The 13,251-nt window shown below is 40.5% G+C and overlaps 1 protein-coding gene across 4 annotated transcripts in view; it reads left to right on the top strand.

Annotated features, from left to right (window-relative positions):
* The window catches only part of TTC7A (tetratricopeptide repeat domain 7A), a 176,389-nt gene that overhangs the window by 67,229 nt on the left and 95,909 nt on the right, over nt 1-13,251 (top strand). For all 4 annotated transcript variants that reach the window (XM_071577114.1, XM_071577106.1, XM_071577097.1 and 1 more), the window contains 2 exons: nt 4,324-4,381; nt 7,697-7,769. In XM_071577114.1, coding sequence (XP_071433215.1) covers nt 4,324-4,381; nt 7,697-7,769 — 131 coding nt within the window. The remainder of the gene's footprint in view (nt 1-4,323; nt 4,382-7,696; nt 7,770-13,251) is intronic.

Raw genomic sequence — 13,251 nt, 5'->3', positions numbered from 1 at the left:
TGTTTATACCAGTTCATAGGGACATATACGTACACAGTCAAACCTCTGTGTGTGTGCATATATGGCTTCTGTTAACTCTCCACTTGAGGTGCCTTTCTGTAAATCAGCATTTTCAATGGTAGCTGTTTCAGAGACATTTGACCAATTGCCTTCTAAGGCTGATGGTATTATGTCAAGATGCCTTCCATCCAAGTTTAGGCTTTCTTATTTGATACATCCTTTTAGTAATTGTTTTTCCTCCTGTGTGAGAAAAGCCTTTTCTTTGTGACCTGCAAAATATACTTGCTAAAAAACAGAGTCAGAAGAGAGAATCCAGCTAAATGAAATTCAAGAACTTGTGGAAGCATTTGATAAAAAGTCACCCTACAACTGTTAGATTTACACCTGGAGGAAATAAGACTTCCTGAAACTTATGCTGGGTAGCAGTATATAGCTTCCCTATTCTTAATTACAGGTTTCTTGAAAAAAGTTGCATTGAAGTAGCTGAAAGATGTGTCTTCAGAGGAAGTCACTGCCACTTTTGCCTCACTCTTAGAAGCATAAACCTTGGGTTTGTCCTGAATGTCCGTTTTCTGCAGATCTGTTCCCAATGGGTCAATGCCAACAGCAAACCTTTTCTCTTCCTCTTGTAGTTCCGGTTTTGACTGTAAGCTGTAGGTTCTTTAGGTTTGGTGAAGAATCCATTGGAGACAGGGAGAGGTGAGATGAATTTGACAAAGGCTAAAGAGGAAAGACTAGGTTGAGAGTGTACAAGTGCTCTTCTTATCTCACATCACCTCCTCACAAGTTGTGAAATCTTTGTAGATTTAACAGTCCCTCCCACTTTTTTCAGAAATGGATTGTTCTGTGTCTCTGTATTAATTTAGAAATTTGGTAGAAGGCAACAGATCAGGGACTGAATTGAAGACATCAGTCCATGTGGATTTTACAAACAGCATACTGACAGCATTGATTAATGTTAAAAAACACATTTGTTCACTAGTAAGTAAAAAAGTTGTTAGTGAACAAACTTACCATTTTTGCTTTTGGATATAGCTGTCAGTGCATACATTCTTTAATTATAATTCTGGGTGCTAAAACTGTGTTCCTTGCCATATTAGGCATCTCAACAAAAGGGAGGAGTTTTTGAAAGCCACTGATACTTCAAAGGGTGCATGCGTGTTGGTGTTGTAGTTTGGATCAGAAATGTATTTTTGAAGTCCATCTATCTGTCATCCCTGCTGCTTATGTTGTGATTCACATAATGGAACAGTTTTGCACATTACAAACTGAATTCTTGCCCATAAACCATAATGTGTTACATAACCTGATTATGTTTCAGCTGCTTATGGGTGTTTAGTCCATTGGACAGGACTAGATGCCTGTCCCCACGTTTGTAGTGTTGATGCTGATCCTCAGCATTGAGTGTTTCGCTCAGAGCGCAGTAGCTGTGAATGCACAATCTGCTTGCTCACACAAAAATTGTCCTCCTCTGTTTTCAAATGTGACTGTAGAGTTTCATATTAGGTACCAAATTATTGCTGGATATCCTGTTGGAATTTAGCAAGGCTGAAGGTCCTTTAAGAATCCGGATTGCTTTAGAAAATACATCTTGGGCTGCTCAGGTGGCATTTGCAGAAGTACCGAGTCTTACGGGAGTAACTACTGAAGTTTCGGAAACTAAACTCCCCTGTGCCATTCTCCCATTGGCCAGACTGTTTTGCAGGTTATTTTAATCTAAATAGTGAGTCATACTGTGTTTAAGTTGGTAGAACTGCACAGTGGGTAAATTTGAGGTAGGGGCTGAAGAGTTCATAAGTGCTGTCAGCCTCAGAGAATGGAGACCCATTTAGCAGTCTCCTTAGTGCAAGCTTTTCTTTGTCTGAAATGAGAGATTTTTGGTGATACAAGTGGGTTGCAGGTTTCTTTGGGGTGGGGCATCCACAGTATCTCTGGGCAATCTGTTCCAGTGTTTTGCACCACTGTCTTGATAAAGATTTTTTTCCAGTGCCTCATCTAAATCTTCTCTCTTTTAGTTTAAAACCATTACTCCCTGTCCTGTCACTGAAGGCCCTGGTTAAAAAAAATCCAATCACCTATTTTGTCTTTCTTACAAGCCCATTTTCAGTATTAAAAGGCTGCAGTAAGGCCTCTCTGGAGCCTTCTCTAGTACAGGCTGAAAAGCCCCAACTCTAACAGCTTTTCTGTACAGGAGAGGTATTCCAGCCCTCTGACCATTTTCATGGCCCTTTTTTGGGCTCGTTTCAATGGACCCATGTCTTTCTTATGCTGGACACAGCACTCCAGGTAGGGTCTTACAAGAGCGGAGCAGAGTGGAAAGATCGCCTCCCTTAACTTGCTGGCCAAGCTTCTTTTTATGCATCTCTCCCCAAATCACTTTTCATTGTTATTGTTTTTCTCTTGTTTATCTCCTTTAGCTGTAAAGACCCAATAAATGGCACAGTTAACTTGCAGCATCAGTGCTCAGTATTGTCAAACACAAATTTTGATGTGTTCCTCGAAGTTAAACACAAATCAAATGATGGACAACCAGATTTTCAGCTCAGTGGTAGAGGAAGATGCAGTCCATATTGTGGGAGGTGGGAGTCACATGCTGTTTCCCAGTAGTGCAGAGGCAAAGCTGACTAGTTGTGGAGTAATCACTTCATTTCCATAACTTATTTTGTATTCTTTCTGACTACAAGCTGAACATTAGTCAAATGTCTCACCAGCTAAAGCTAAAAGTTCTTGCTTTTCCATGAGGGGCAAATAGTAACATTTCTTTCAGTCTTCCTTATTGTGTGACATCTCCAGAATTGTTCTGTAACTTAAATAAGGAATCTTGTTGTTTCCGTAAAAAACACGTACTTTTTCTGCATGGATGTTTATAAGTGTGATCAAATCCTTTCCAATGTCACTTTTATTTACATCAATCTTGATTATTGTGATTTTTTTTCCCTAAATGGTCTTTCTTTGTTACCTTTCCCAAGTGTTTTGTAGTGGCCTGATTTAAGGCTATTGAGAGTGAAGTATTTGTAGTAAATACTGCATTTTACAAGCAAGTTCATGTCTTCAAATTTTTTCTTTAAAATGCAAATTTTTAATACTTAGAGTACATTTTGTGACCTAAGCAAGTTTTGATCCCTATTATTATTTGTGAAACCCTGAAGATTGCTGTTCCTCACAAATGAACCTGGTATTTTGAACTATTGCAAAACGTAGGGATAAAAAAGGTCTGATCACTATAACTATAACTAGGTTACTTTCCAATTTTCACTTGCTAATGTGTTGCAGAATCCCTAGAAAATGATTGCCTTTTTAGGTTTTGTAGAAGAATACAACTCTTTTTCTTCTTAATAACTTTTTAAAGATGCTTAAATTTTTTTTTTTGTTGTTGCTTAAGTATATACTACTTAGTAACTTTCTATTTTGGAGCATACATTGACTTGTTGTATGAAGTCAAATATATTCATAGGTAGATGTTTGCTGATGGATGAACTACTCATCACTACTTCGTGCTGTCAGTCACTCTCAAATTGAGGATAGGCAGAACGAGAAAACTGCTATGCAAAATCTGAAAACTTAAGAACCAGAACAAGACAGCCAATACGTTTCTGAAAACAATCACTTGGTTCCCAGATGTTTTGGATCTGAGAAAGCCATGCTTCCCTGAGCTCTTCCTCTGTTCCCATTGATCTTGGTGATGATATACCCTCGTATATCAGGAGCTTGATTTTCTCTTCCTTTTATGGTTTTGGCTACAAATTAATTTATGTGGTGAGAAGCAAGCCTGGTGGGCAGGTTCTGTTAGTCAAGAGGCACAAAGGAGGCAATTAGTGGATAATGTCACACCTGAAGTGTGGCCTAAAAGTTTATGGTCTCAAGGAAGGTGGTGTATTGTTAAGGGTTTTGTCACAGAGCTGTGAGTTTGGCTCCTGGTGTTCCCTGTTCGACCTGCAGCACCCTCCTACGTGAAGATGGTGGTGGAGTCGGCTGTATCTGAGTCAGAAGACACTGCAGGTTACTGCTTTTAGCATTTACACCATCCTGGCAGAGGGCCTGTTGTGCCCTTGGTATCCAATGAGTGTATGGCCCCTTCTCCTCCCAACCCTCTTCTGTGGTGTATGTGAATAAAAAAATTGCTTCAGCATTTCAAATAAGGGAGTTAAAAGAATGTTTAATAAAAATGAATTTGAGAATTCATGTTAAAATGAGCACATGCACACCACCCCCACCCCCCAGATTGCCACAGATTTTATGCTCCCAGTTTGAAATGCTCTATCTACTTATTTAATATGAAACATTGAATTCAACTCTTAAATAGCATTGTGTCTTGTCCTACAGCTATTCTGAAGGGCACTCGGGATGAATTAAATAAGAAAGCACTTCAGACTTTGGAGAGGTGAGTAGGAATCTCACAGATACTTCCATTGTGTATTTCTTTGTGTGAATTCAGAATAAATGTTGGTTTTAATGTTTTTTTTCCTTTGCATAAGGCTTCCTTGACTGAAAGTTGAAAGCTAGTTCATTAGATTTCAACAATAGTCTGTCAAAATTATTCTTGTGGTGGCTAAATGCAGTGATTATTTGATAGAATATCCAAGGTAAGAGTACCTGTTCTGCCACTGAGCAGAAATAACCTTAAGCCCAAATTAGTGGCAGTAGGATCTACACTGCTGGGAGATGCAGCTTCCTGACATGATGCCAGCTGGCAAACATGGGAAGCTAATTTTGTCTCAGTTCCTCTGTGAAGCATTCTTAAACTCCTGTTTCCCTCATGGTGGGAAAGTACCTTCACCATCAGCATGCAGGTAGCTATGGGCTGACCTGGCACCAGTGCCCTTAGTGGGGAGGGGATAATTGCTGTCCTAATGAGTGTTTACATGAGCTGTTGTATGGGAAGGAGACCACAGAGCTACCACAGGAAACAATCACCACTCACCTGTTCTTCATCACTCTGTTCTGTGGGGGCGACTGATCCAATGGCTCTGCCCTGAAAGTAACTGAATTAAACTGTCCTGCAACTACAGGTACCTCAGATAAAACTGCTTAGGTTAAAACCCTTTTTGTCAGTTCTATGTGGTAGCGAGATGAGGTGTGAGTTTCCTGATCCCGTTATGATGAAGTTACACCACCCAAAATACACAGGGTGGTGTTTGGGTAGTTACTGTAAATGTAGATGCCTGCTGACTTTGGATGGCAACTAAATGGAAGCTTATGTGGTCCAGGTCTTAGGCTGAAGTATGTAATTCTGGGTTTGGTGTGGTCATAAATATATGATAAAAATGTAGAAAATTTGAGATATCTGCTATGTCAAAGTACAGGTTTAGCAGGTTAAACAACATTAATGGATCTTAGCTGTTTTTTCTGACGCTGAACAAGGAGTCCAGCATGTTTGTCTTGCATTGGTTTTGCAGTGATTGCAAGAGCTGAAATCACAGATGTAATTCTGGATATTTATCCTATGGAGATCTGAGAGATAAAATTTTAAAAAGCCATTTATTTGTTCACTGTTTAGATTGAGAGTATACTTCTAAGTCGCACTAGTTCCTGCACTCCAATGGAATACTTCCACTGCTGACCAATTTTTATGCAATTATGGTACTGCAGAGCTTTTAAACTGCATTTATTTTTATCCTTTAACCTTTCCATTGGATGGGACTTGTTTTCATGGTATCTTAACCAAAGCAGACAAACTTCTAGCCAAATGTTAGTTACTCAAACCTCAGCCAACAGGGATGTGATACTGAGCTGATTACTTGTGTTTTTGTGCCTGAGTTAGATTTCTTTCTTTTTTCAATCTTCCTTGGGTTTGCACCTGTTTGTGAAGTACATATATGATCTCTCAGGCCACAGTTGGCCTGTAGCCATCTTTGTAAGGGGCCTTTTCAGCTGGAAGATTGCATCAAATATTTTTCTAATTCCTTCTAAGGAAACTGAGCAGTAAAGTAACAATCCTTTCTTTCTTTTCAAAAACAGCATTAATCTTTCCTGTTCTACTCTTGGTAACTTTCCCCTGTTATTTATTGCTGGAGAGGCTACTGAAGGTTTCATAGGAGTTGCTTTCTAAAAGGTGGCTCACCCTGCTCCATCAGCATAGGGCAAAGCTGGTTTCTATCTTTTGGAGTCTTATTGTTGTTTGGCTGGATTTTTTGTGGGGTGTCGGTTTTGATTTGTGAGGGTTTCTCGTGTTTTTTAGTGGAAGGAGAATTAGTGATTTGCCTGTGCTGATGGCACTTTGATGTCTTTGGCATTGCTTCAGAATCCTCGAGTGCTACCTTGACTTGCAGAGGTAGAGGACACATTCAGTCCATACCAAATTGATTTGTTCTAGAGCCATTAGTTATAAAATGGCTCTGAGAACAGCTTCTTGCTCACAGGCCAAGATGGCATTCTAAAAGTGGCTGCCATTAAAATGGTATATGGTTTGTTTCCTAAAGTAATTATTCTTATTTGTTTATTTGTTCATTATTAGCAAATTAATAGTTTTATCAGGGTTTTTAACCTCCAGTGTTGTCATCCTGTCATTTTTCCCTCATAAGGACATTAATTGTGCTCGCTTTGGGTAGGGTAATGCAGGTGCAGGCTTCCCTGGTGTCCTGGAATGCAGCCCAGAAAGAGGTCAGGAATGTCAGTTGGCTGCTAGAGACCTTCCTCTTCCCCATTTCTCCCATGTGAAATGTCTTCCGTGTGCTGGTGAGCTACCAGTGAGCTCTGTGAGTCGGAGCGGGGATCATCCACTGGTACGTGGCTGTCAGTATGGCATGAGCTGGATCCCCACGTCACTCCTGGGTTAGGTTCCCCAGAGCACTATTCTCTCATTGCCTTGGTTAGTGGCTTCTCCACAGGGTAGTAAACTCAGACTGCAGTTCCATGCTTAGCTTAGTCTCAGAGGGGACACTTTGGCCCAGATTGTCCATCCCAGTTCCCTGTGTTGCCCTGCTAAGAGCCTTTACATCTGGTTCTGGAGACGCTGCAGCCTTCACTAGCTGAGGGATCACTGCAGTGCACGCTGCCTGCTGTGGACTAGAAGGTAACAGTATCTTGGAGTCCAAGTTTGAGAAGTAAAGGCCTTGGTTTTGGTCCAGCCACAGCTTCTGTCGTCAAATCATTCCTCCCTCAGTGTCTTCCCTTTCCAAATTAGGAATCTACTGTCAACAGTAAGACTAGAAGCTGCAGGGTGGAGAATGTTTTGTATGTTTGAGCACCAGCTTATGTCAAAGGCTCCTGATCTTCAGTCCTCTACTCTTTAGTCCTCTACATGCTTACAGTTAGAATAGTGACTACTTTTTCCGTGCTAACCTAACCCTCTCCTACTGTTTGAAAAGTGGCAGTATAGGAACAAGTTGGATAACTGTGTCCATCACCCATATTACTTAAAATAATGCTCTGATGGCTTTGTTATGAACTCAGAGCTACTTTTTCCAGATTAGTAATCCAAGTTCCAAGATAGTAAGTGGCATTTAATGAGGGAGCATATAGGTTGTATAACATCCTGGCAGTTGTGTTTCTCATACTCGTTCCTGTGACCTTAGCTTAGCCAGGGCAACATAGTTCTGCTTTTTGTCCAGTTTCAATGTGCTTCCTTGTTACTAGACTAGTTTCCTGTGGGGGAAGCCTGGATTTTGTTTTGTTCCTATGTGTGGCTCTTTGAGAAGGAATTCTGCAAAGTGCAATCTAACCATCACTTTCCTTTTGTGTTGTGTCATCCTTAAAGAGCACGTGACTTGGCCCCAGAAGATCACCAAATCATCCTCTACCTATCACTGCAGCTGGCTCTTGTCAGACAGGTATGTGCAATAATTGGAAATCATTGAGTCATGAGAGGGTGGAAGGACAGTCCAGTTTTGAGCAAGACCCAGGCTTGCTAAACAGGGTCCCTTTCTTCCTGCATTGTAGTTGATAACAAGGAATCAGAATATGCTTATGTAAAATACGTTTTTATTCTTATTTTTAAAATAATAATTATATAGCACATGGACTGACCTTCCCTAGGGCATGTGTTCAGCTCTAACTCCTTAGCAGTCTTGGAGCAACTTTGTCTGCCTGGGATGAGCGAGATGTGTTTATTCCTGTTCCCTGGTATCATGCTGTGTCCTGCTGCAGGCCGCTCCAAAGGCTCTCTCGTTACTGCCCGAGTCTGTATCGTGCCAGATCGCGCGCTCTGCGCTGGGGATTGCTTTATTCCATACTTGGGCACGTTTGACGTTAGGCTTTGACAAGCGTTGGAGCTCTGCAGTGAGTGGGATTAGTTGGCATTTGAATGCTGCTGCAGGTGTTAACTCACAAAAATTAAGCTGATCAGAAAATACTTTTCACTGCATTTCAGGAAAAAAAAACACAACCATTTGGGTTGTGCTGTATTTTTCTGCCCCTTCTTAAAATTGGGATGTATTTTATTTCTCTGTCCTTTCTGTTTAGAAACCAAAGTCTTTACTGGAGCAAACAGCCTCTATTTTTTCAATGCCTCTATCTAGATTTGAAATTTCTTCATCATAGTTTCCTTCTTTGGAATGCTTTCTGCTTGCTGCAGTTTTCTTCCCTTAGTCTACAGAGTTGAACAGTTGGATTGTTCTTACTTTCCTGTGCTAATTAGGGGAGCTGTGTGTTCATTAAGTTAAACTAATTGTTCCAAGAGAGCACCTTCTTGATAATGTCACTTTTGCAACCCTTTCATAATGAGAGTGGTGTGTTGTGAGAAAGCCTGCAATAAGAAAGGATAATTAAAATGGCTTATTTAAGTTTCTCATCTGCCTACTGGCTGCTTTATGATGCAGTTTGCTCAGGGTCTTTCATTAAAAAATATCCAGCTACTCTTCTTTCTCTCACAGCTTTTTGCCTCTTAGAGGAGATTGTCTGATCCGCTGACTCTTCTGCTTCTTGCCATATGTAAAAGCATTACAGATTTTCAACAGTTATGCTGAAAAATAGAATCACGATTTTTGTGATACATGGTTCTTTCTAGTTTTCACTGTTACTGGTCTACTGCATTTTAAGCTCTTACCCTTTCTTTTTTCTCTGTTTGTAGCCTGTCTTTGCAATGTTGTTTTGTCTGTCTTACTTGTTCATTTCCCTTCCCTCCAGTTCTTAGCATTCAGTCTCTTATCCTCATGTTAATTTTTTGCTTTTGTGTACTTCATATGTGTCTTTTCATCCTTGAAGTTCTGCCTCTGCTCCCATAGCTGTACGATCTAAGTGTATTATGTAGTGTCAGGCTGACCCCTGTGATACTTCTGCTCTTCTCCCATCAAGTGAGCCATAAATCTTTAATGCATGCTTGGAGAGAGAGGCGATACCTGAGACATCTTTATTTTTAGACTGCTGTAAAATATCCTGCTCTTCTTTTGCCAGTTTACTTAATGATAAACATTTGGTAATGCATTTTTAATATCCTTAATTATTTAAAGTATCTAATATATTCTCTTTCTGATTAACTGAAAGATAAATGATACCTTTTTTGATAGATTGCATTAGCTAGTGAACATCACGGTTAGGACTTTCATCAGGCAATGTTAGAGTACCAACAAATCAGGCTATTTCTACATAGTAGGTTATAGTATGATATCTGAATGTTTTTCTCAAAAAATAGACCTTTTTGTTTTCATAGAGTCAATAAATGAGGTAACCTTACCTAGCACTGAAAAATCTAGATATCAGCTTGCGTAGATAAGAGAGCGTTTTCATGGAACAAAGCAAGAGAGGCAGCTGACCAGTAGAGTGTCAAGCAAAGCTGGAGCAATACACCTTCCTTGGAAGGCTGTGAAATATTTCCAATAGCACTTGTCTCTCTCTCACTGGGCAAGGGAAAGGGGAAATGGAGAAACATAAGCTTCCTCTGACGTACAGTTAGGATGTGACAACAGCAGGAATGGTTCTAAAAGGTTCCTGCAGAGCTGACAGTTGAAACCACCAGCAACAAAAATGAAAGATGATGATGATGATGTGCTTTGTGCTTATGTTTGTGTGTCTGTGTCCTAAAGACCACTGGCGTCACTGGGAAGACTCAGTGACTTCTGGAGGATCTAGGTCAGCCCCACAGCGTTTTAGAGTGGATTTTGCAGCAAAATGCAGAGTAGAATACCCTCTTGTGTAAGGAGGGTCTCAGTCTGATTGTGCCTCAGGGTTGAAGTGCCATGAGGCCGAGGTCAGTCTCTGCTGCAGTGGGTATCTCCACCTGCAGCGCCTGGCTGGCAGCTGGCTGACCTGATCGACAAATGAGACCTGTAACTCCCAACTCCTGGCAGCTGGTTCAGCTTCTGTTTCTGTGGTAACAGCATTTGGATCAGCAAAAACAGGGTAGAACGAACATTTTAAAGCTCACTGATTTTAATGCCTTGCCTTAGTTTTTTAGCAGGCCAGTTTCTATGGAAATGACTAGAGAGTCAGCACTGCTCTTGTTAAGTGTTGATTCCCTTTTCGTTTTGGGAGGGGATGTTTTTGACCTTGAATATCATGTAAATCGGTATTGGATACATAGAAAAAACATATGTAGGTTTCATATCATTTTAATACTTGATGTCACTTTTCTTTGCATGAAAATAGGAAGGGAAAGACAGCAAAGGGTCAGCAGCTGAGGTTTGGATATACCGTGAATTTCAGGTGGGCTTCCAAAAGACCTCAGGTTTCAAGTGGCAATATCCAGAAAACATTTACTTCTTTCCGGAGCTGTCTGGATGTAAAACTAAGACAAACATCAGTTAAGAGAACAGGGAAAATATTTCAGCTCTTTTCTGCAGTTTCTCTTTTGGTTTCAGGAAGGAGAGACTGCTGCCTTTGCCCCAGTAGGGGAGCTGTGTTTTAGTAGGTGTCAAGAGATGCTTCTTTCAGTGACTGCTTGGTTGTGGGTATTTCTGGTCCATCTTTCTCCTAGACCAGCTAGTGCCTCCTTTGCTGGACAGCAGCATGCTCTTTTTCTGCCTTCTGTCCTAGACTGGTGATCAAAAATGGCTTGTAGTAAGAATTAAGTAATTACCCACAGATGTGTCTGCTCCTGTTTTCCTGTTCTGGTGGACTGTAACAAGTCCATTTTCAGTTGAAGCTCTTGTCATCCAATAAAGCTTTCTCCTTTCTATAACCCCATGCTATAAAAAGAGATGGAGTGGGTAGTTTTAATGGTTAATTAAGTGTAACTGTCAATGGATGTGAAATTACAAGGTCTGAAAACTCTTACAAGTTCCTGTTTTGTTTACCATTTTAAATATGCAAGCACATTCAACTGTTGGGAATTATTTTTAACACTCATACTGCTTTCCTTTTTATACCTGTAATTGTAACATCCTGACACTGTTTTTAAGGAAACATACAGCATTGTTGAAATAAATCCTATTGTATAAGAGACAGCCTAAGCAATCCATGTTGTGGCATTATTCTGGGGAGTGCTGTAGGATGCTATTTCTGCAGCATCTTTGCTTCCTGATCAGTGTGATGTGAATATACCTGTGTGCCATGCACTTGGACTTGGAGTTCAGCTGAAATAAGATTACTTCAAAGCTCAGCACTTGTAGGGAATTTTAAACTGGCAGCCTACCTCTGATAAAGCCCTGAAGTTTCAGGGTGCCATCTGGGCTGCCAGCTTTCATCTTTCTCATATAATATAGTTACTTAAATAAAAATACATCTTGGAGAAGAAGTTCACTTTTAGTCCTGCCAAATATCTTGATTTTGTTGTTCTAGAAATTTAGTTTGTATTTCACTGCATCTTGTCTGTTGCAGGTTGTTGTTTCATATAATGCTTCCCAGAAAGGCATAAAATTCATATTATTAAAAGTTATTTTTTCTTATCTGTGTTTTGCCCACTGTTTCTAATTATGCAGCAGTACTTTGTAGGCCACTAATGGTGTTACTGCACTCAGGAATCTTTTTGGACTGAAGTTAAACAATTAGGTGCCAGGGAAGCATAATTAATTTTCAGAACCAGCTATTGCCTGTGACTCTGCTGGTATGAGAAGGAAGCACTGAAATGAGATGTAACCATTGCAGGCCCAGTGCTACAGAACAGGGGAATTATTTTAGATTGTCTGTTTCAGCAGTATATGGCTGCCTGTCCAGCAGGTACAGGTTTGTACTAGTGACCACAGCTGACTTTGTGCAGCTTTATTTCACGTATCTTGCAGCAGTCAGAGAGCTTTTTTTGGTGGCAGGCCTCTATCAGGGATATGGACTTGCAGTTGTGTTGTCCTAAGTCCCTCGCAACACATACAGCAAAGTATCAATGACTCAGTTTGCACACTCACATACAAGGTCAAGTACCTTACCATTTGGAAGCCCCTCAGTAAAGACACCAGTTGCAAGTATTATTCTTTGTCTAATTCACACTAGCATATTAGGATCACCTTCATAAGTCTTACAATCATAGAATAGTTGAGTTTGAGAGGGGACCTCTAGGGATCACTCAGTTCAATCTCTGCTCAAAACAGGGTCAGATGGAACAGGTTGCTTAAAATTTCCTCCATTTTTTTGATTTGCAGATTTTCTTCTAATGAACTTACTTTTCCCTAAAATTGTGTTTTCTTTATGACTACTTGTGCAGGTCTGAGACAGAGGAATAGGAAAAATAGGAAGTGTTTTTAGTCCTGAGTGCAGAAAGAGTCTTGATAGCAGCTTTGTTTTAGCAAGTCAACTTGTATACCTCTGGTATATCTATTGAAGAACTTCATGGAGAGCAGGTCTGGGCTCACCACAATCTCAGGCTTGTTGTCCTGGTTCCAAGTTGTCTTGTCTTTGCTAGTGTTTTTACATTGTACAAAAAGGTGTTCTAGTGAGCTGCTGAGGGATCACTGGTGGTTCAAGCCAGTGTGTTTACCTTTGCAGTAAGCTATAACAACACATGTGGTTCAAGTAGCTCCACTGACAAGCAGTAATTCATTAAAGCTGAGCACTCAGTCATGTATCCCAACCTGAATCCAAGCCAGGACATTCAGCAGTTTTGACACTGTGGGCCAGATGCCAGTTTGGGGTTATGTCTGGAGCAGTCACACTGATCTCCAGGCTTGCATGGAGTCACCAGTAACAGAGTAGTTAAGTAGTACGGCTTGTATATGCACAGTGAGAGTGAAATGTCAGTTGGGCATTAAGATGAAGCTGTCCCATGAACAGAACATATATTTATATACCATGCTCCCAGAAGCATTCCTGGGATCTAGATAATAAACAACCTCTGCTGTAGCTGCAGGCAGTGAAATTGTTACTTTCCTTATTTATGTTCTGCTTGTTTTTGTGAGAGATCTGTGGAGGTGGTGGGAATTTGACACTGGTGGTATGCCAGGGTAGAAG

This window comes from Pithys albifrons, chromosome 2 (genome assembly GCF_047495875.1).
Source record: "Pithys albifrons albifrons isolate INPA30051 chromosome 2, PitAlb_v1, whole genome shotgun sequence".
Lineage (NCBI taxonomy): Eukaryota > Metazoa > Chordata > Aves > Passeriformes > Thamnophilidae > Pithys > Pithys albifrons.
This window is presented reverse-complemented; position numbering and strand designations above follow the sequence as displayed.